General features: G+C 41.4%; 1 protein-coding gene across 1 annotated transcript in view; it reads right to left on the reverse strand.

Annotated features, from left to right (window-relative positions):
* The window catches only part of Thsd7b (thrombospondin type 1 domain containing 7B), an 878,050-nt gene that overhangs the window by 364,224 nt on the left and 489,364 nt on the right, over window positions 1–24,462 (reverse strand). The window contains exons 8-10 of the mRNA XM_048430634.3: window positions 18,080–18,271; window positions 16,199–16,433; window positions 8,070–8,185 (exon numbers count right to left, since the gene is read on the reverse strand). Coding sequence (XP_048286591.3) covers window positions 8,070–8,185; window positions 16,199–16,433; window positions 18,080–18,271 — 543 coding nt within the window. The remainder of the gene's footprint in view (window positions 1–8,069; window positions 8,186–16,198; window positions 16,434–18,079; window positions 18,272–24,462) is intronic.

Below are 24,462 nucleotides of genomic sequence, written 5' to 3' on the forward strand. Positions count from 1 at the left end.
ACCACCCAATAATAATGATAAGGACTCTAATATATGGCCATGAGATTGGCACATTTCTATATGTCTCGACCTCCTTATAGCACATTTATGGAATAAGCTTGAGGTTATCGCAACTTAAGGAGGAAACGGAAATGCAGTGTCAAGTAACTTATAATTTCCACTCAAGATATAAAAGGGAAGAAGCAGTATAAAAAGTGTGACACGGAAGTGTGACACAAGAATCTACGGCAGGAGCTTTGACTCTTGGAATGTGTGTTCATCAGAGGATTTTTGGAGATCAGAAGAGGGGACATTCCAAGAGAAAGGCAATGGAACATATCTTGTGTGAAGAGGGAGTGGAGGATGGGGTGGGGTGGGTATGGAAGAACAGGTAGAAAAGAGAGTGTGGGAAGGAATAACCCACACTGATGAACTTTGGAAATGTCATATGAATATCTACTACTGTAAAATCTCCATAAAATACACACGGGCACGCATACCGAGAAAGAATTTAGGTGAACTTACAGAAAAATGGAGGACAACCCCCTCAGACACCGTAGCCTAAAGGTCAATGGTAGAATGGTAGCAGTAGGATCTCTCTTTGGAGTTGTTGGTATGGGGTTTTATAGACACTCAAAGAGTACTGGCTATTGTCTTCTTCTTTGCTATCCTTCAGAACTTCATACTAGTATCCTATTGCTGAAGCCGTCCCCTACCAAGTCATTAAACATGAAGAATCAAGCTGGTATCAGCCTGGAAACTTTATGCTCAATAGCTAGCTTTCATTGTGCTGGCAAGCCAAAGAAGAAAACAAACATCAGTCTTATCTCTCTGTGAACCCTGAAAGCTACAACAGCAACCTACCTGGTAGAGATGCCAATTGGTACAATAGTGGCAGGAATGTAATGGATGTAATAGTCACTTTCTGATTGGATTTAGGTTCTTTTCCACAAGATAGACCACATACCTTGACTATGATCTTGGCCAATTACTAGTTGCTAGTAGGTCATAGGTCCTGGGGGAGAACCTACATTATTCTTCCAAATAAACTTGATTAAGTCAACTCCTAATGACTTCTTGTTTTAGCTATATATTAGTGCATCTCAGATCTCATTAGAGATGTTTCTTTCAGTAGCAGATGGAGATTAACATGGAGACCCACAACTGGTCAATATAGACTATGCATTGCTGAGGACTGAATGGGTCGTCTCTATCCCAACCCTTCTCCAAAGGCTCAAGGATAATCACTAAAGAGGAAGTAGCAAGAGTCTAAGAGCCAGAGGTGGTAGATGACGACAAGGAGACAGTGTGTTTTGGATACTGCCAAAAAGTTGCTTGTGTGACCTCATAGCGCAAGACCAAACCAGGCACAAATCTCATCATGGTGTGGGGAGGTGTTCATAAAATCCCAATCCCCGTGCTCAGATGGACCTTACACCTATACACATAAAGGTAGCATTAAGTGGACTTAGTGGGTTAAAAAAAATCTAAAATACAAAAGATGAGCACTTGAAGTTGGGAGGGAATAATAAAGGAATTAGAGCAAGGGAATGGGGGATTGACTTGAATTAAAAACAGAACAAAACAAAATTCATGAAAAAATTCATAATCCTAACTGTTATGACATGTGACCTAGGTGGTTTTTGTTTGTTTGTTTGTTTTTAATCACTGTCTTTGAATCTGGAAACTCAAGACCTAACTCCCAGGGCTCACACAGGAGGAAATGGATACCATCAAATGAGGTTTCCTGCTGACTCCCAGCACAGCCTGCCTGCTGCAGGCCTTCCTGTTACCATGGCTCTACCATGCAGCTCACTCCTGGAGATGAAAGCAGGAGGCACTCCCTTGGTCTTTAATTAGGAGATTGGCAAACAATTAATTAAAAACCCCAAGGTTTCCTGGAAGTTATAGAAGATATGTTTTGTATAGGTTTCGTTTCATTCTTCAGACTAATCATTTTACCTCCCTTTACCTCCTCTATATTTGTTCTCCCATAAAGTCATCGATACATCTGAGAAAAATTTTGATTAGTGAATTCAGGAGAAAATGAAATAGGAGAGTATAGACAAAGCAAGAACGCCCCGCGGTGTGATTCCCGTTCTGTGCACTCATGGGGTATTTTGTATTAATTATTAATACATGATATTTAACATTTTATTAAGTTATATGTGTGAGGATCTGAATTTTCATATACTAATTAAATATTGAAAATACAAAATAAATCCTATGCAAGTCAGCCTGATAGAGATCTTCTAGGAATAATATCATTGGCTTTAAAGAAAAACCATGCCAAGTGCAGTGACTCATATCTGTAAGTCCAGCACTCCAGAGCTGAGACAGGAGGATTCCCATGAAGTCTGATAGTAATGACAGCATTGAGTAGGATAATTAATTGGCAATAAGAAATTAGCAATGCTCTCTTCTAGTAGACTAAAATGTATGCAAAGATAAACTAAGAAATATTAAGCTGTAAAGGAGTATTTCTTATCCTCACTACCTAGAAGATTTACCTATGGGGAGCTTCAGTGCTGTAAATGCCCTTCAACCTTTGGAGACTGAGCCCAGGGTGGTCTGCAGTGATCCTCAGTCAAGAGTACACCAAGGAAATTCCATGGGGAGGGGGGTGAAGAAAGCTGCAAAGGGCATCTTGTACTTGTCATTACCGAGCCAACCTTAGGGCTTTTCGGGCAGGCATTTGCTTTATAGGCTGAAGAAGGCTTGGAGAAAATAGGGAAGGAAGAGCCATGAAAAGCTTATTAAGCATCCGATTAACTTATGACAGGGACTTAAAAATGAGAGAGGCCACACAGGGCTGAGCTCTGATAGAACTTTGATTTGCGTAGAAAAGGATGTGGAATGATTATTAATGCTTTCGAGGCAGACGTAGATAAGGAAGAATGAGAAAAAGAAATCTGTTTGGCTACGAGCCAGAGATTGTTCCTGGCTTGAAAATGCCTTTTAGTCTAAGGGATTTAGCTCATAATCACAAGCAGGACAAAATAAAACCTGACACAGCTCACTCACTGCTAAGATACAAATCATTGCTAATGTACTAGGCCTCTGAACCACCCTGGCTTTTCTGGGGGTTTAGGATGGATTAGGTTGGAGATTCACATAATCTAGCGATTTCCCTATCACACCACAGACGAATTAAGTCAGAATGTCTGACAATAGAATCTAGGAACTGTCATTTTTTTTTAACAGATTCCCAATGATTCTGTCACAAAGACAACTTTCAGGAATACATACATCACATCACTGTCCTTCAACTTTGACCCAACCTACAGCCATAAATTTATCTGCCCAGATGAGTTGAAAGTACAAGTTACTCCACTCTGCCCTAACTCCTGAGTTTTTGGTAGGGACCAAACATTTTTCTCAACCTTGCTGCATGGCATTTATGTTAACTCCTGAGGGTGTGACCCAAATCTATGAACTCACTTTTAACTTTGAAGCTGACATTTTCTTACTAAGAAATCAGTAATAAATTTCCCTCTACTAGAGTTCTGCACCCAAAGTATAGGGAACAACTTGGAAAAAAAGAGACCCAGGACTTAAAAAGAGACCCAGGTCTTAGAAAGAGACCCAGGACCCAGGTCTATTGTATTAGAATCTGCCTTTCACAAGCTCCTGGAGGGGGAGGTCTGCTTTCAGTTTCAGGTCTGACATGCAATATTCTGAAGTCCCACTCCTCAAAGCAGTCCTGGAAGAACAGTCTCAGGGGTCTCAGGGACAGAGAACCTATGCTTTAGCATCTCCTTACAATGTCAGCCTCCCACCACATAGGGGCCAACAGTCTTGGTCACCCGTCGAATGTCTACTGTGTGTGAGGCAGCAGTCTGGGTTTATTTCCCTATGATGTGTGCAACTACTAAACCCATTTCCCATGTGAAAAAACTGAGGCAGAAAAGACTAGCAGGATATCTGTGATGCCAAACTGTAAATACAATCTATCCACAATGTAGTCTCTGAAGAGTCTAAGAATAAGAATAGAAAAATGTAGATTCCAAAAATAAGAATGTAGAAACAAAGGAAGATAATGTTGTAGGCCCAGGATAATGAGAGCAGGCTGTCAGCATCTTTCTCAGAAACTTAAGAATTAACTATTAACAGTGGGTTACTTTGCTTTACAACCTATAGCTCTGTCTGCAAGGCTGAAGCAGCCCTCTGCAAACTAAGGGTCAGCTTTTAAAGAACCCCCTGGCCACTCATGACCAGCTGATGTGAGCTAAGTTAACTTTTAAATGATAGAATGTACCTGACTTTTTGGCTGTTCATTTTCCCATACCCTTCCTTGCTATGTGAAACTGGCAATATCAGGGGACTGTAGAGCTTTGGTAAACACTGTCAGAAAGGGCCAGAGAGAAACAAAGGTTTAAATAAAAATTCTAGTTCAACTAAAAATCTCTGTTGATGGAAGTTGTAAAGAAGAATAATTTGTATCTGAGTTTTACCTTGCAAATGTAAAAAATTTCTTTGTTCATGCCTGTTATGATTGTTTTGTCTCTTTAAGACACAAACCATGCCCACTCCCTTCCTGCCTGCAGCCTCAGATTCTGACTCTTCCTTCTTCCTGTCCCCTCTCTCAAAGAGGCAGCTTTAGCCTCTCTCCCTTCTTCTACCCCCCAGTCTCTCTCTCCTCTTCTCCTCTCCATTTCTCTCTTTCTCTCTCTCCTCCCCTTCTCCCCTTTTTCCTTCCCCTCCATAACCCATCTAATAAATATTTAACTTAACTTTACTCTGTGTGGTATGTTTATCCATCTCTCTCACCCGCCCGCTGCAGTCACATGGAGCCTGTTGTTCAGTCTTGTGCACCATCCCTGCTTGGGACCCCAGCAGCTTGTATCAAACCCATCTGCATGGTGTGCCTATCTGTCTGCCCCTTGCCCACCTGTCGCCCACATGGCTAGCTGCCGGGGACACCCAGGGAACCAGCCACCTTGGTTTGTGGGGACCTGCAGCAAATCCATAACAATGCCTAATGCTTGTTGCTTCTTGCTATAAAAAGAGGGAGTTCAGAAACTGTCCTTTGCCACAGCCTTTCAAGTCCATCTCTGACTGTGGTCTCAGCTAGCTGATAGCTTTTTATGCCCTGTGGAGATTTGTTTATTTTTATTTTTATTTTTTATTGGAATAAAGTTTGCTTCTGGTCTAATAGACTTTGGTGTCTGTTTCCCTCTTTGCGCGCAACCCCTGTGTTAAATGTTCACAGTCCCCAGATTTTTAAAATGAAAGAAGTTGTAGAGGGGATAAGAAGCAGGGGGTTTTGAGGCCCTGCAGACCAGTGGTTGGAAGGCAGGATGAGAGTTTGCCCTTTTAGGCCTCATATAATTGCAAATACCTGGCATCTATCCCACAGCTACTGGTTGCAAATTCCTATGCATAAGGACCGTAATCTGTATTTCACTGAGCTTCCAGGTGATCTAAGGGCATGAGCATTTGAGAACAACAGGCTTAAAATGACCATTTCTTTGCAAAGCAAAAAACCAAAAACCCCCATCTCTTAGCATCCTCTGATTAACCCAAGCTTATTTAAGAACATGTTCCAGGCATGTGACTAAACACAAGAACAAGCAGAACGCTGGAAGAAGTCTAAAAATTGAATCTTTACCTCTTCGGGTCTCTGACTGCACAACTGTGAAAAGGCTTATCTAGGTTTGAAGAGTTAGAGGCAAAGAGACACCACTGAGACTTAGAAATTATCGCTGCATTGTCTACCATGTAAACAACTAATCGAATCTCTGGAAATTGAAGTAAAATTTAAAGCTGCTCCAAAACCAGTTATATTACAAGCTGCGACTCTCAAACCCTCAGCCAAGGTGAGAAAAAGTCTTAAAACGCAAGGCAAATTTTATTGCATTCAGGCTACACAGTCAGACAGTGGCTGGAGTAGTTTCTGCTTGCCAGGGTGCCCCGGCTCAACTAAACTAATCTGGTTTTCAAAGTGATAGGGGACTTAAATGGCACCACACTAAATTTCGGCTTTCAGGGGGCTATACTTTTATCCCAATTTTTCCACTTTGTAACTATTGAACAAAGAGATTATGCTAAGCCCTGATGAGTCAGAAGCTAAAAAAATAAGGGACTCTCCCACCATTCGCCAGCATTTTTCCAATATTTAGTCTATATCACTATTAAAACTTCAAGTCAGTTCCTTCAACTCTTTTTTTTTTTTTTCCATGACAGGATTTCTCTATAATTTTGGAGCCTTCCTGGAACTCGCTCTGTAGTTCAGGCTTGACTCAAAATCATAGAGATTTGCCTGTCTATGCCTCGTGAGTACTGGGATTAAAGGTGTGCGCCACCACCGCCCTGTTCAACACTGTCTTCAACACGGATCAGAACAGAGGCTGCTTTTCTGTTCCGCTGTCTTTCCAGGCTGTACCAAACCCCACTTATCCAACTCACCTACTTTGGCTCTCTATTCCACAAAGTGAACGTAGAGTTCCTAGAAGAGATTAGCATTCTCTTCTCCCAAAGATCAGACAGATAATCCTCTAAATTCCTTCTGATTCAATATATTTATTCGCAATTCTGCCCTTAAGCTGAGCTATTATCTTAACTCTGTGGAAATGTTCAGAAGGCACAGATATAAAACTCCATATGCAGGTGTCATCTTTGTAGCCTAAGACACTGGAGGTAATAGCCAGCATGTTCAGAGTCCTGAAGAGGTCTTCAACAGCTGACCCGATTTCTTCATCCTTTGGATCTGTGGCGATGTTGGCCCTACCTGATCAAGTGGCGCTACAGATGAAAGAATGAGGAAACCCAGACAAACATGGCTGTGATTCTAGGGGGAAGCAGGACGTCCTCAGTGTCTGACAAGTTTTCTACGCATGGCTGAACGCTTCCTTTTCTCCATTGAGCTAGTGCGACGGCAGAGAAAGTCACACATTGCTTGTAAAGTGCCACCTCCATGATCATGCGTGTCTGGGAGACAATCATGTCTGGGGACCATGGTTAGCGCTTTTACTTTTGCTAGAATTTTCTTTCCTTACTGCAGCAGGGGTAAAATATTAGGGACCAGGACTAGGGGTTCACTCCAAACCTCAGACTGAGACAGAACATCGCAGCTATAAATTAGCTCATCTGGAAGCTTAGCTTAGTCTGGAGGACTTAGTCTACTATGCTCAGCTTAGACTTGGCTCCTCCGTGTCCTGCATAACACCCAGGCACATAAATCACCACCCAAAATAAATACAAAAAAGAGAAATCTTATATTTCCAGTGTTTGTACTTGTTTAAGGATTATTGACACAGTTGCTCTGTTTTTTCTTCGTGCAGTTATGCTTATTACCAGTTTAAACACAGTGATTAAGCTCTATACGTTAATTAAGTGTGTTATACTAAGTCGAGTGCACACAGCAGCTCTGGGGTTGTAATTAAGCTTCAGAAGGAATCCCACAGGAATAATGTTCCAAATAAGACATTGATAATGATAGTTAGCAAGTTGTTATTACTTGAAGAGGTCTTCCAGACATAGGTTAGTAGGACATATTGTAGTGGTCTGCCCCACCATCACCTGGGTATCCTGTCTCTTTAAGAGACAAGCCCTGCTTACTATCCCCCTTGTGCTGTGGCAAGTGGATCTTCCTCAAGCCTCTCTCCTCATCCCTCTTTTGAAGAAGTGGCTGTTGGCTCTCTTGCCCCCACCCAGTCAATCAGTCAGTCTGACTGTCTGTCTGTCTCTCCCTCTCCCCCTTCTAAGCAAACTCTATACCCACACTCTCAGCATGGCATGTATTCTCCCCCTCCCCACCCTGTCACCCCCGCCTGGGACCCGCTGCCCCTCATGGCCCACTGATGTTCCTCGAGGAACTGTGCCGCCTCTTTTTAAACCATAACACATATGTATTCCTAGAATGTATACCAATCAAATCACGACATATCGTATCTGAGTACATTTTCTTTTCCAAAATCTAAAGAGCTGCTTATGTGGGACTGTGTATATCCCTTTACTCACTTCATTGTCAGCCTAACACACAGACGGATGAGAAAAAGTTCACATCCCCCAGTCTCCCATGTGTTCAGCAGTGAGACCTGGTTCAAATGGCTAGGAAAGATAGCAGGCTGAGAGCACCCACGACCTACCTGGCTGACACAGACGTGGGCAGGGTGTCCACTCGCTAAAAGCAGTCACAAGGCAGTCTTTCTTGCATGGGAGGAAACACGGTCTTACAGTTTCAGGCCTTGTAGACTCTGGACATCTGTGAAAGCAAAGAGACTATGTCAGTCTTTCAGAGAATAGATCTGGATTAGAACTGTAGGGTTTCAAGCAAAAGACTTTTTCTTTTAGGTGATAGAAGAAAGATTCAGGAGATGATGACCCCTGCACAGGAGGTCATGGCCAGAGGCAAACTCAAGCCAGCTCCAGCTCACTTGATTCTGACACCAAAGTACTATTCCCTACAGCAAGGAAAAAAGATGCCGTTCTTAAAATTAAGAAAATGTCAACTGTCATACCACCGGGGTCAGTTCAAGTAATATTTGATATTTTTTTCAGAATAAACAAGTCAAAAACATACTTTCAGGTGATGCATCAAATTACCGATTGCTCCAGAAGGTGAAGAAGATGTAGAACATGGAATACAAGAAGGAAGAGACAGTAGAGCTCAGTTAGGATGTTGTATGTCTCTGATAATTAAACATTTTGGAATATTTAAATTGTTCTGCTTTCCATAGAGCATCCAGGCTGATGAGACAGGGAACACATGCTACTGCAAGCCATAGATAACAGACTTGTTAACTAACATGAAACATAGGAAAACATCAGCGCTCTTATTCCGTTGACAATTAAGTTAATGCATACAACTGGGAATGGACTTAGAGAACCAACCACTTGGAAGAAACAAAGTTCTTGTAAACAACCAAAAAAAGTTATCTTTTGTTTTAACTTGCTTTGTTGCTTATGAATATTAAGAGCTAAATGGCACATTTGTCTTCTACAATGGAAATAAAACAACATGGGAGCCAGAGAGGCACTTCATTGAGCATGTGTAAGGTTTCAATCTAGAAGGTTCCACAAAGCCCAGACATGTCACATAGATTAAAGAAGGGATCAGAGTGTTAGAGCCATGTGTGGTTAACTGCCTTGCCTGTATTCTTGCACTTATTTCTGACCTTGGTTCAGAGGAATGCTCAACTGAAGGCCCTCGACAATAGAGAGTCAACCCCAAACTACAGGAAAACCAAACACTTGAAAACTATGGTGGTAGCAAAAAATATCACAACACAAGCCTAACAATTATCAGACTTTCAGAAGGAGAAAATGAAAAACAAAAGAGATAAGATTAATGGGGAGATATTTGGCCAGACCGTCACAGAACTTCACAATACCATGGGATAGTATTCAGAGTGGAGATTCTCCAGGCGTGACAAAATGACCAACATGCAAACACAAGAATACTTCAAATGTAAAGACTCATGTCAGGAACTAATAATGTTAGAAACAAAGGAAGGGAAAAAGAGATGTCTTCTAAGAAGGAAACTCTGCTCACACTGGGCCTCAAATGATAGAACTATTAGCACAAAATCATTTTTGTAACTTAAAAAAACTTTAGAAGCAGTGCGAAGAGTGGAAGAGGCAGTCGTGTTTGGGGAAGGAGTGCTCTACAATGCTGGTCTGGCTACAGCAAGACGTGGATGCAGTGGGTGTGTTTCAGCATCAGAAGTGAAGAAGGCAAGCAGGGGTCCAAGGCCTTTATGCTCTATAGCAAGGGCTCAGAGAGTCTAAATAAAACAGGGGAGGAGGATGTGGTGTGTGATGGCTAGTCTTGACTGTCAACCTGATGAGATCTATAATCACGAGGGAAATAAATCTTTAGTCATGCTGCTGAGGGAGTTTCTACATTAATTGACATAGGAAGCGCTACCCTGACTATGGTCGGTGGACTGGGAGTTCAGACTGAATAAAAAGGAGAAAGTGAGTTTGCACACGCACTTCCCACTATCTGCTTTCTGACTGTGGGTGTGACGTGAACAGTGGCCTCCAGCGCTGGCTCCGAGCCTCCAGTGCCACAGCGGACATCGCTCCTTGGAGCTATCACTCCACATACTCCACAGATCACTCCACACATCCTTCTGTCCCTATGTCCTGTGAAGTATGTTGTCCTGGTGATGAGACAAATAACTAATGCATGCTGGAAGGCGAGTGTGAGTCTCCCTCAACTCACATGTTAAGCCCGTGACTTTCAAAGGGACAGAACCTGAGTGCCGCCTTTAGGCTGTGAGCAGTGTATGTGAGCAGTGTCAGAGGATCAGCCTCCTGGTATGAAGAGGCGTGTCCTCTCTTCTTGCTCATCCCCATGTGAAGACCCAGAGAGTAGTCCACTATAAATGGGGAAGAATCCCTTATTGTACCAAAGAGACTGTTATCTTGAGAGTCTACCCTCCAAGACTGCGAGAAAGAGTGGTCCATTTGTTTTGGTCACTGCTCAATGGCATTTTTTTTATTATAGCAGCTCAAACTGACTAAGACAAAGGTTCTAAAATAATTAATCAAAAGCATAAACGTAGGTTACTGGCAGAATGCTCCAACAGGAAGGACGCCATTGAAGGTTCTGTGAGAGAATCTAAGGATTGTTGTTTTGATGGGCTCTAATCAAGAGATGGGTTTTAAATTATAAACAAAAACATCACCTGAATGATACATAAAAGTTCCTTTCATTTAAAACTAAGAGGGAAGTGTCAGAATGAGAAGAGGACTGAGAGTGAATGCATGGGTTTGTTCGTGTGGACGTGAAGACACAGCACAGACAGACAAACTGACAAGATGCAGTCAGGGGCACAGAAGGAGAAGAGAAAAGCTGAACACTCTCCAGGTGTCCCTCACATTTCTGTTCATGAGCTAGGTACATTACTACACAGTCAAGAGACAGACATGAGACACCAGTTGAAAATGAGGTTGTCTTATGGGAAATGGGGTGTAGAATAGGGAATGGTTGGGGATTGGCTGCATCCCACCCATGATCCTCATGTGTCGCTCAACTCTGTGCAGTATGGAATATTCTGGTACAATAAATTAGAGTGAAAAATGTACATGCATGCAGAAAGCAATAAGTGAGTAATGAATAATAAATGGATTCTTATTAGTGCATTGTTATTCACCGTCGTTAATTCAAACAAACCGTTATCAAGTGGATTTGCTCAATGAGCAAAGCAGGAGGAGAAAGAGGCTCTTTATAAGGATATAGTGTCATTGAAACAACCCACTCCAGGAAGGAAAATTTATATCCTACCTTAGTCAGACAGTAAAAAACACTGAAATCATTCCCAGGACTTTTATTCATACTCTGAGGTCTAATAAAAATAAAGTGAACTGCCATTTATCCTAGCCCCTCTGCTGCCTCTTGGGTCCCAGAGCTGGCAGAGAGTACGGTCTAAACATGGCTGGAATGTATCCAATAAGATCTCTTTTTCTGAGTTCTGTGGAACATAGACGTAGGGCTCAGACACACCTCGGGACAATTCCTTTGGGGATTCAAAGAATAGTGTCTGTGGTACTGAACTTTAAGTTTCCGGCACAGGGTGCCTGTCCTGCAGGGGCTCTGGCCACTCAGACAGCAGTCAGTGCTCATCTCTCCTCGGGAAGCAGTAGCGTCCATCATACTGACTCTGGAAGTATCTGTCATAATGCAGTTTTTGGAGAGTTTGCTGGCCCTCTCTAAGGTGACACACGTCCTAAGCTCTGCTCTTAGGGAGGAAAAGCAACACTGGCATCCTCTTCCCAAGAAGGCTAGACCTAGGTGCAGTGCTTTATGGAAACAAGAAGCTAAGACCTGCCCTGAAACGGCATATGCTGTCTGATCTGAACAGAGTCAACTATTCTCTTTTCTAGGAAGTGGTGTTGTGTTATTTTATTCTTCCAGCAAGTTTACCTTTTCCTCCCGGGCTCAGCTGCCTTCTATTTACAATCATGTTGTGTAGACTTCACACTTGATCATATTTCCAATTTCTATAAATTTCCTGTTAGAGTTTCAAAATATCATCATTTTCTACAAATAGCTCAGGTGTCCTCTGCCTGAAAAAACTCTAATGTTCCCTTTATGTATCATCACAGTGACACCAAGGGACAGCATCATCATCTCAGTGACTCCAACGGACCACATCATCATCTCAGTGACACCAAGGGACCGCATCATCATCTCAGTGACATCATCATCTCAGTGACACCAAGGGACCGCATCATCATCTCAGTGACACCAAGAGACTGACTGCATCACCATCTCAGTGACACCAAGGGACTGACTGCATCATCATCTCAGTGACACCAAGGGACTGACTGCATCACCATCTCAGTGACACCAAGGGACTGACTGCATCATCATCTCAGTGACACCAAGGGACCGCATCATCTCAGTAACATCATCATCTCAGTGACACCAAGAGCTAATCTTGTTTTTGTTGTCACTTACAAATGTATGTTCTACATATAAAATGTGATTCATAGCATTAGCTCTGATTGTCTTGGTGACAGAATTCTTTCTTACATATTTATAATGCTAGGTCCTAGCTCAATATAAATAGTAACTGTCAGTGAGTCATTTACTGTTTTATCTAGCCATTTCCAAGTTGAAAGCACAGTCTCAAAAACCAGGAAGACATGAACTCACTGCTCAGTTAGCAGAAAAAGCATGACTCCTTGCCATTGGGGATGACTTACACTTCCCACCTGTGAGTATAGATGGTGCTCTGAATGGCAGTGCTCTTGATATTAGGCACATGAATTTCATTTTATACATCCATTCCCTTAGACTTATTCTGGGAGGTTCTGCTCACATTGTCTTTTCCTCTGAGCCTGTAGGTTGTAGCTCTATACTGACATGAAGAACATCAGTAGGAGCTGCGAAGCCATGCCAGTTTTCACAATGTCTCTCTCTTTATGGTGCACGCTCTGTGCCCACCTCCCTAATCACTCACCCGACTCGGCAGCGGCGGCATTCATCTCCCTCAGCTGGATGGGCCTATCTGCTAACGTTTTCTGCACGAGATGTCTAAGCACAGCTATGCCTTTTACTATATCTCACACAAATGCCAGGTATTTTCACAGCAAAAGCAGGAAATGCTTATCAGAAACGTTGGAAGGCTTGAACTGTGTGTTTATCTTTGTTGTTATTTTTTTTAAACGTTACAACTGGAAAGCATTGAATAATGAAACAAAACCCCAGAAATACCCATGTGAGCTATGACTTCTGCTTCCAGCTGGTTCTCATTTTCTGATATGATCAGTTTTATTACTCATACAATGGGAACATTCTCACCTATACAATCACATGCAAACCAAACTCAGACTCAGCAATGTGAGGAGAGAAACTTTTTGTCTGTTAGTGGAGGGAGTTAGGAACAAAACACATATATCACTTTAGTGCGTTCATTCTCTAGCCCACAATTTTTCTTGGGGAAGATCATTCCTCCTTTTTGCCTCTAATTCCCATTCCATGCTAAGGAGTTTGCAAGGGAACCGGGGATCTGTCTGTGCTGACATGGGCTACCACATTAAAAAGAACTAGTGTGTGTGTGTGTGTGTGTTTGGAAAGGGCAGAGCAAAGCACACTTTCTACTGGTGGCAATCTCACAGGGCATTCCACTGGGGCATCATCTTCTTATTTCACTTAATGTGATTGACCTTAAGAATTTTAATGAAGTAAACTTACTAAAGGCAATGTAGGCTGCTTGTGTGTAGCAGGATGGTTTAGAGACATATAGTAAGGATGAAAATGTCATGGTTAGTTTCCCAGCTTTGTTACAGTACATTAGAGTAATTAGCATTAACAACTCTCCCACTCTCTGTATCTGCTTGTTATGTGAGACATACATCAAAGTGACTTTTGGCCTGAAAAACTGTAGCAAAACTGGAGATTGTTTGTTGAACTAATGTTTTTTGTAGTGTCATATACGAAAATTTTTAAAGATACGTACTACTTTATGAATTATTTTAGTGCTATAATTTATTTTAACCACAAAGCATCTTTATGTTAGTGTTTCATCATCTCTGTCGCTGTGATGAAACACTGGACCCAAAGCAACTTAGGGGAGGAAAAGGTTTGTCAGCTTCTCACTTCCATGCCCATCACTGAGGGGAATCAGGCAGGAACCCAAGGAAACATTTGATGAAACCATGGAAGATCACTCTTTGATGGATCACTCTCAGACTGATGTTTAGCTGGTTTCTTATACAGCTCAAGACCGTCGTCTTGGGGAATGGCGCTGCCCACAGTGGGTGGGTCACCTATATCAATTAAGAAAACCCCAAATAGACATGCCCACAGGCCAATCTGATCTAGAAAACCCCTGAATCAAGATTCCCTGCTCAAGCAACTTTATATTGTGTCTAGCTGACAGCAGTGCTAACTAGAACTGTTAGCATTTTAATACAGTAGTGTGTTCAGACATATTTATAATAAGCTGCTCTCCAGAGTGATGATGAGATATGAGAGGACAATGAAGGCTGTTTAATGTAAGCTCAACTTTCCTTGTTCTGTAATACTTTACTTAGTATGTGGTAATAAATTACTTAGTATATGTGAGTCTCTTTTCTATTGTCCTTTTGCCAAGAAGTAGGAAAAAATTACCTCAACATCAAGTAGATTTTTCCAGCTGGAGTTTAGAGCTGAAAACTTATAGAAGAGAGCGACGACTACAAGCCTATTCAAATTCCTCTTCAGAATACCAAGCAAAAATTTACCGTAGGCTGTGTTGGGGTCATCCTATTCTTTAGCTCTATTCTTAATTTTATGTTTATTCTAATGTTTCATGAGTGCCAGTGGTGGGCCACACCTAGCCTGTCAGGACCCTTCTAGACAGTTTTGTTCCCTTAGCTTGAGCTTCTGTAGTTTCCTCACACACCTTCGGCGACAGTGTGGATTGGCACAGCCCTTCACTGTGATGCTGAGAGTAAAGCTAGGTCTCGCTCCTCAAGTGTTTGAGTTGCCACGCTGGGCATATACCGCCCTGAACCTGTCAGATGGGCAAATAAATTTGCCTACATTAGTAGCCAGAGAGGAGGGCTGGGGGGCACACTGCTTACATTTGTGCTGCAAATGTTCCCGCATTTCTCTGAGTGTCAACTTCGTTTTCTCCCACTGCTTTCCCCACTTGCCTAAAGCACTTAAGTCCATGCTCTTAGAGAATTGAGAAAGGAGCTTCTTCTTGCTAGACTGAAAATTCCTATTTCCCAGGGGAACACCAAATTACCAAACTGATGTCAATATACCAAAGCTTCTGCCAGCACACTTTGGTGACTCAACGTTCCTATGGTCAGAGTAGGGTCTTTGAACACTGTTACAAGGGAATGTTTGAGGATAGGTCGCCTACCACATCTCTGAACATAGCAAAGGACCTTAAGTTCTCTCTTCATCACCAGAGAGAGAGAGAGAGAGCTAGAGACAGAGATGAAACTCTCCCACTGGATCTCTCTAGCCAATTTCTTCTTTCTTATCATCCCTTGAAATATTTTTTGACATGGTTTTAAAAATCCGTGTCCCAGTTCCCATGTCAATATATCCCTCTTACCTTAGGAAAATGTATACCTTCTCTACAGAGAATGCAGAAATCTCAAAACTATATTCTTTTTAGAAGCAAAGATTAGGCAGACCAAAATTTCTGTGAGAGGAGAAACCCGGGAGTCTGAACAATGATAAATGCTACCCTTCAAAGTACAGACCTGGTTCCAGACTGACCTAATCTCTGTAAGATTTGAGAAGAGCCAAAGACACAGAGGTCAGTCCTAGAAAATGTGTTTAATTACTCCAATTTATTTCAAGTATGTGGAGATGACTTGGCTTTTCACTAATGAATACATGCACTGTAAGCGCACTTCTGGTATATTTTACTGAATATGCTTAACTTTGAAGTTAATCTTGGATGGTCCAGTAACAAGAAGAACGGGGTCTGGAAAGATGGTTCAATGGATAAGAGCATGTGCTGCTCTTCCAGAGAACCAGGGTTTGCTTCCCAGAACTCAAGTAGGATGCCCACAGCCACCATAACCCCTGCTCCAGGAGATCTGATGCCTTCTTTGGGCCCTTGTAGACACCTGTACATGTGTGTGTGCGCACATGTACACATGAACAAAATAAGCAAAAAGATTTTTCAAAGAAAAACAAAAGTTCTTGTTACTTTAGCAAAAACCTAGGCCTATCATATGTTTGATAATCACTTTCTACTAAAAGTACTCAATTATAAAATGATCACATGCATTTTCAGCAGAAACCTGGAGATACCTTTTGGTCATGACTTGGCCCACATGACTCTTGATACAGAAGACTCTCCGTGTCTGGATGCCCACCCCACATGTTGCTTCTCCATTCCAGCCAATGGTCACATTGAGAGTCGTCACAAGAGTGTTTTCAGAGCAGGGAGCCCAGGCAGATGTCTCCCAGTAGAGCTGGGTACAGGAATGGTCATTGCATAGGCGATGCTCTTGCAGTTCCTGACTATTAGGACAGGGCTTTCCACCTGGAAAAATTGGAAATGAGAAAGAAAACATTAATTATGATGATACCATTTATGCTTTTGTTTTTCCTGTGATCTAAAGATCTAACCTACTGGATCATTTCAATTCTATGGTCAGGAATCTATGTTCTGAACCATAACCAAAGGATAATGGTACATTCTTGTCCCCCAATTTACAGGCAGCAGGTCCGTGTTCAGCAGGATATAAAATTAGTTTGGTCTGCTATCCACCTGTGGTGCCCACATCTGTGAAATGAACTACTAAGAAACCAGCTTTTCTTGGATATTATTTTGTTTGCCCAAGTTAATCAATGAGATAGACTAGCCAACAAGCTTGGGGTGACACTATGTCATGTACGTTGTCTGCTTGTGAATTGGTGACACAGACTAGGCTGTGACCTTGGAGTGATATTATGTCAGACACACATTATACATAATTCCCTTTCTTAAGGAAGATGCTATGTTTCTCAGAGTGCCTCTTGGGAAGTACCCATCCTCCACGAAGCATTTTACTGCAAGTTGAGAAATCCAGAGGCATGTATTAAAATCTGGCAAGAGAAAGCTCATCTTAAACCCTGAAATCGTTCTGACAACCCACTATGCCCTGGCAGGGAGACCAGGCAGATGTTCACCTTTAAACCCTTGGCTGAATCAGATAACCCAACTTCATTACTATCTATTCTTTTACATTTTAATTCCGGTGTAAAGAGCAGTGTGTCTCTGAAGTATTGATCTCTCCCTGCTCGTCCACACCACAATGTTTTATTCAGTGGGACAAATGGCTCAGATGCACAGCCTCAATTTTTGTTATTTTTACTCTAATACTAAACTTCCACCCTTCATTCTAGAAATATCAAAGCCAGAATATATAAAAGCAGTTGCACTTGGAGATTACAAATTTCTCTTTACTATTACCCTTGCCCTAGTTCTCGTGATCACAGCACTGAAATCTTGTTTAAGATATTCCTCACAGCTGGGGTCCCACTGTTCTGCTGCTGCTCTAATGGCACCAAAGACTGAGGAGGCAGAGGTAGGACATGAAAGGAATGGCATGTGTGTCTGGGGGCAGAGTTCATTGCTGGGAATGATGGGAACGAGTGCTCCTTTAATTTGTTCTGCAGCTACTGTTCACGTTCCCATATCACCTTTTACTTTCTTCAAAGCTATTTTCATTCTTTCATGTTCTCTCCTTGGCCCCTGGCACTAGATACTCTAGAAAAGGAAACCAGGGCACTGGTAAGTGCCTTACAGGTGTTATTGGCAGTTCTTTATGGGAAAGCCAGGTCTCCTAATTCCTCCTTTGGAACTCTTTATACCAGATGGATCCAATTGTGTTCCCAGTTGTATAAGATACCCAAGCCTGAATGTGTGACTATACTTTGCTACCTTCTCTAAACAGTGGAATAAAAAGATCAACTAAATCGTCAGACTGGGATCTGAGAGTTTGGACTGAAGCAATTTCTGTGGAAAGGTCAGCCCAGCATAGAAAAAATAGAGGGCTCACAGAAAAGAATGCAGGTCTGGAAATGAAATGGTTAATGCTCATTTAAAAAGCAGAGACATCATCTAAGTTTATCTATGTGCATGACAAGAATGTCGCAGGTACTTATTCCATAACTTCCAGTAGAGGTACTGAATCTGCCACTTACCTTCTCCAGCCAAAGCCAGGAGAGATCGTGACCTGGTTTGTTTGCCGTCTGTGTTTTTATTGGAACAGGATTGGGAGCAAGATGACCAAGCCGTCCACTCACTCACTACGCAGTCCATTCGGCAGGGGATATCACAAGCCATACGTTCAGGAGGAGGAGGCACTGGGCAGAGACTCCCTGATACTTCTTCTCCTGCAACCAAACAGAGACAATTGCTTAGTGATGAAAGCTAGGTCAATCCAAGGAATTCATTGGTCCATTGCTTTCTCTAGTATCCTACTTTGTCTTGGAAGACTTCAGCAGGTGTCCAAACCATGAAGTAGAAATATGAATGTACCTTCAGCTATCTATAATGTTTCTGTCAAGGAAAATCTGCCAAGAAGTAACATGGTATTTCAAAAGGTAGCATATGGCCAAATTCTCATTTGTCATTCTTCACGGGGACAATGTTGGCTTCTTCTAAGAACAATTTAGCCACGGATGACTAGAGCTGAGTATGACTGACATGTTAATGGCAGCTCTATGGAACAAGCCTTCATTCATCTTCACAGTGGAGGCCAGGGTGCTCTGAACATCACAATTGACACCACCAACCATCATAAACTACCCCATAAAGGGCAATCTCATCATCCTATTCTTGTTCCGGTGCTTTTGCCTCTAAATACCTAATATCTAGTAAGATTATCAAATGATTTTTCTTCTTTGTGTCAAGGAATAAACAATCTAATTATAGTGGAAAGGCCCGTGGCTGAAATTACACACTATGGTGACAAAAGTTGAAATCCATTTCAACACATTTGATGATAGTCCAATAGACTTTCAAATAAATAATAGTTGTACTTAAAGTCACAGTATAAAACATGCTAAATATCAAAGATTACCAATTTTGCTATTGACACAAGGTCTTTAGTATCCATTTCTTAATAGCATTTACAATCCTTTCCTATCATATCCTACTATAATTTTTGTAAGTTTTAAAACAAGGCAGGGATCCCTTCCCTTCCTCTCTCCCTTTTTCGGGGCATAAAATCCTCCAACTCAGCCTGTGTGGGCGCCTCCAGGATGGGGCAGTGAGTGCAAAGGGGAGGGAGCTCCTTTGTTTTAATAGCCTGCCTGCAGCAAGGTAAGACTGCAGGCAGGGAGATTTCTGACCAGCAAGTGGCACTGATCCTGTAGCAGAAGATACAATGGAGGGGTAAGTGTGTTCCTGACCCGCCACACAAGCCAGGTAAGGGAACACACAATTTTCCCGCCATCCTTATCTCCCTGGGTATTCCAAAGGGGCGGCTTCCCCCAGCTAAACCCTCTCTCCTCCTACCCCATCCCTGCTTTCAGCCAGCAACCCCTTCCCTTCCTCTCTCCCTTTTTCAGGGCATAAAATCCTCCAACTCAGCCTGTGTGGGCGCCGCCGGGACAGGGAGGTGAGTGCAAATGGGAGGGAGTTCCTTTGTTTTAATAGCCTGCCTGCAGCAAGGTAGGACTGCAGGCAAAGTGATTCCTGGCCAGCAAGGGGCACTAATCCTGTAGCAGAAGACCCAGTGGAGGGAAGAGCCATTGGAGAGCATCTGAAGGAGGAGATGGGCAGGTGCCAAGGCAAGAATTCCTCCAACAATCTGAAAAACAACATGAAAACACCAGATCCCAGTGATCTTACTACAGAAGGACTTGAACACCCTATTCCAAAAGAAGTGAAAAACAGTGTCATTATGAAAGCAATAGAGTCTCTTAAACAGGGTATGAATAACTCACAAACCGAGGGCCGGCTGGATATGGAAAATCTAGGTAAACGAACAGAGACTACAGAATCAAGCATAACAAATAGGATACAAGAGATAGAAGAACGAATCTCAGATTCTGAAGATACCATAGAGAAAATAAATGCTCTGATCAAAGAAAACAGCAAATCCAACAAATTCTCACCACAAAACACTCAAGAAATCTGGGACACAATAAAAAAACCAAATCTAAGAATAACAGGGATTGAAGAAGGAGAAGAACTGCAGATCAAAGGCCCAGAAAATATATTCAACAAAATTATAGAAGAAAACTTTCCCAACCTAAAGAACGATATTCCTATGAAGGTTCAAGAAGCATACAGAAAACTGAATAGACTTGATAAAAAAAAATCCCCTTGCCATATAATAATCAAAACACAAAGCATACAGATTAAAGAAAGAATACTAAGAGCTGCAAAGGAAAAAGATCAAGTAACTTATAAAGGTAAACCTATCAGACTTACAACAGACTTCTCTATGGAAACCATGAAAGCCAGAAGGTCCTGAATAGAGGTACTGCAGAAACTAAGAGACCATGGATGCAAACCCAGACTACTCTACCTAGCCAAGCTAACATTCACTATCAATGGATAAAACAAAATATTCCAGGATAAAAACAAATTTAAACAATACATAGCTACAAATCCAGCCTTACAGAGAATATTAGAAGGAAAATCACAACCCAAGTAATCCAACATTCCCAACACTGCCTACAATAACTCAGACATCTAGAGACCCTTCACAAGCACAACTCAAAGAAGGAAAACACATACACTCTACTATCCCCCCCCAAAAAAATGACCGGAATCAACAACCACTGGTCATTAATATCACTTAATATCAATGGACTCAATTCACCTATAAAAAGGCACAGACTTAGAGATTGGATAGAAAAACAGGATCCAACATTCTGCTGTTTACAAGAAACATACCTCAACCACAAAGACAGACACCTACTCAGAGTAAAGGATTTGGAAAAGGTTTTCCAAGCAAATGAACCTAAGAAACAAGCGGGTGTGGCCATTCTAATATCTAACAAAATCGACTTCAAACTAAAATCAATCAGTAGAGATGGAGATGGACATTTCATACTCCTAACAGGAACAATTCATCAGGAAGAAGTCTCAATCCTGAATATCTATGCCCCTAATATAAAGGCACCCACATATGTAAAAGAAACTCTTCTAGAACTCAAGGCAGTCATCAAACCACACACACTAATAGTAGGAGACTTCAACACACCTCTCTCACCAATGGACAGGTCAATCAGACAGAAACCTAACAGAGAAATAAGAGAATTATTGAAGGTATTGAATCAAATGGACTTAACAGACATCTATAGAACACTCCACCCAAATAGGAAAGAATATTCCTTCTTCTCTGCAGCTCATGGAACCTTCTTGAAAATGACCACATACTCGGCAACAAAGCAAACTTCCATAGATACAAAAAAATATTAGTAATCACCTGTGTCTTGTCAGATCACCATGGATTAAAGCTAGAATTCAACAACAATGCTAACCCCAGGAATCCAACAAACTCATGGAAGTTGAACTGTCAACTACTAAATCACCCCTGAGTCAAGGAAGAAATAAAGAAGGAAATTAAAGTCTTCCTTGTATTTAATGAAAATAAAGATACAACATGCTCAAACCTATGGGACACTATGAAAGCAGTGCTAAGAGGAAAGTTCATAGCACTAAGTGCCCAATTAAAGAAAACGGAGAAAGCACACATTGCAGACTGAACAGCACACTTGAAATCTCTAGAAAAAAAAAGAAGCTGATTCACACAGGAGGAGTAGAAGACTGGAAATAATCAAACTGAGGGCTGAAATCAACAAAATAGGAACACAGAAAACAATCCAAAGAATCAATGAATCAAAAAGCTGGTTCTTGGAGAAAATCAACAAGATCGACAAACCCCTATCCAAACTAATCAAACGGCAGAGAGAGAACATGCAAATTAATAAGATCAGAAATGAAAAGGGGGACATAAACACAGATACAGGAAATTCAGAGAATCATTAGATCTTACTACGAAAGTTTATATGCCACAAAGTTGGAAAATGTAAAAGAAATGGACATTTTTTTTTAGATAAGTACCATATACCAAAGTTGAACCAAGATCAGGTGAACAATCTAAATGGACCTGTTAGTTGCGAAGAATTAGAAGCTGTTATCAAAAATCTCCCTACCAAAAAAAAAAAGCCCAGAACCAGATGGTTTCAACGCAGAATTCTACCAGAACTTCCAGGAAGAGCTAATACCTATACTCCTTAATGTATTCCACAATATAGAAACAGAAGAATCATTGCCAAACTCCTTTTATGAAGCTGCAGTTACTCTGATACCAAAACCACACAAAGACACAACCAAGAAAGAGAATTACAGGCCAATATCACTCATGAACATCGACGCGAAAATTCTCAGTAAAGTACTGGCAAACCGAATCCAAGAATACATTAGAAAAATTATCCATTATGATCAAGTAGGCTTCATCCCAGAGATGCAGGGCTGGTTCAACATATGCAAATCTATCAATGTAATCCATCATATAAATAAACTGAAAGAAAAAAACCATATGATCATTTCATTGGATGCTGAAAAAGCATTTGACAAAATTCAACACCCATTTATGATAAAGGTGTTGGAGAGACTGGGGATACAAGGATCATACCTAAATATAATAAAAACAATATACAGCAAGCCGACAGCTAACATCAAATTGAATGGAGAGAAACTCAAAGTCTTTCCACTAAAATCAGGAACACGACAAGGCTGTCCACTCTCTCCATACCTCATCAATATAGTGCTTGAAGTTCTAGCAATAGCAATAAGAAAACATAAGGGGATCAAGGGAATTCGAATTGGAAAGGATGAAATTAAACTTTCGTTATTTGCTGATGATATGATAGTGTACGTAAGCGACCCCAAAAACTCTACCAAAGAACTCCTACAGCTGATAAACACCTTTGGTAATGTGGCAGGATACAAGATCAACTCCAAAAGATCGGTTGCCCTCCTATACACAAAGGATAAAGAAGCAGAGAGGGAAATCAAAGAAACATCACCTTTCACGATAGCCACAAATAGTATAAAATATCTTAGGGTTAATCTACCCAAGGAAGTGAAAGACCTATTTGACAAGAACTTTAAGTCTTTGAAGAAAGAAATTGAGGAGGATACCAGAAAATGGAAAGACCTCCCCTGCTCTTGGATTGGGAGAATCAACATAGTAAAAATGGCAATTCTACCAAAAGCAATCTATAGATTCAATGCAATCCCCATCAAAATCCCATCAAACTTCTTCACAGACCTTGAGAGAACAATAATCAAGTTTATATGGCAAAACATAAAACCCAGGATAGCCAAAACAATCTTATACAATAAAGGAACTTCTGGAGGCATTACCATCCCTGACTTCAAACTCTATTACAGAGCTACAGTATTGAAAACAGCTTGGTATTGGCATAAGAACAGAGAAGTCGACCTATGGAATCAAATAGAAGACCCGGATATTAACCCACAAACCTATGACCACCTAATTTTTGACAAGGGAGCTAAAGGTATACAATGGAAGAAGGAAAGCATCTTTAACAAATGGTGCTGGCATAACTGGAGGTCAACCTGTAGAAGAATGAAAGTAGATCCATATCTATCACCATGCACAAAACTCAAGTCCAAATGGATTAAAGACATCAACATTAATCTGTCCACTTTGAATCTGATAGAAGAGAAAGTGGGAAGTAGTCTACAAGATATAGGCACAGGAGACCACTTCCTAAGTAGAACCCCAGTAGCACAGACAATAAGAGAAACAATGAATAAATGGGACCTACTGAAACTGAGAAGCTTCTGTAAAGCAAAGGACACTGTCAGTAAGACCAAAAGGCTACCTTCGGACTGGGAGAAGATCTTCACCAACCCCTCATCAAACAAAGGTCTGATCTCCAAAATATACAAAGAACTCAAGAAACTAGACATTAAAACTCTAATTAACTTAATTAAAAAATGGGGTACTGAACTGAACAGAGAATTCACAACAGATGAACTTCGAATGGCCAAAAGACACTTAAGGTCATGCTCAACCTCCTTAGTGATCAGGGAAATGCAAATCAAAACCACTTTGAGATACCATCTTACACCTGTCAGAATAGCTAAACTCAAAAACACCAATGATAGCCTATGCTGGAGAGGATATGGAGTGAGGGGAACACTCATCCATTGTTGGTGGGAATGCAAACTTGTGTAGCCACTGTGGAAATCAGTGTGGTGTTTTCTCATGAAACTGGGAGTCAACCTCCCTCAGGACCCAGCAATTCCACTCGGGATTATACCTAAGAGATGCCCTACCATACTCCAAACTATTTGTTCAACTATGTTCATAGCTGCACTATTTGTAATAGCCAGAACATGGAAACAACCTAGGTGCCCCTCAATAGAAGAATGGTTAAAAAAGGTGAGGAACATATACACACTAGAGTTCTACTCAGCGGTAAAAAACAATGACATCTTGAATTTTGCATGCAAATGGATGGAAATAGAAAACGCTTTACTGAGCGAGGTAACCCAGATCCAAAAAGAGGAATATGGTATGTACTCACTC

Source organism: Myodes glareolus, chromosome 5 (assembly GCF_982192425.1).
Source record: "Myodes glareolus chromosome 5, mMyoGla1.1, whole genome shotgun sequence".
NCBI lineage: Eukaryota > Metazoa > Chordata > Mammalia > Rodentia > Cricetidae > Myodes > Myodes glareolus.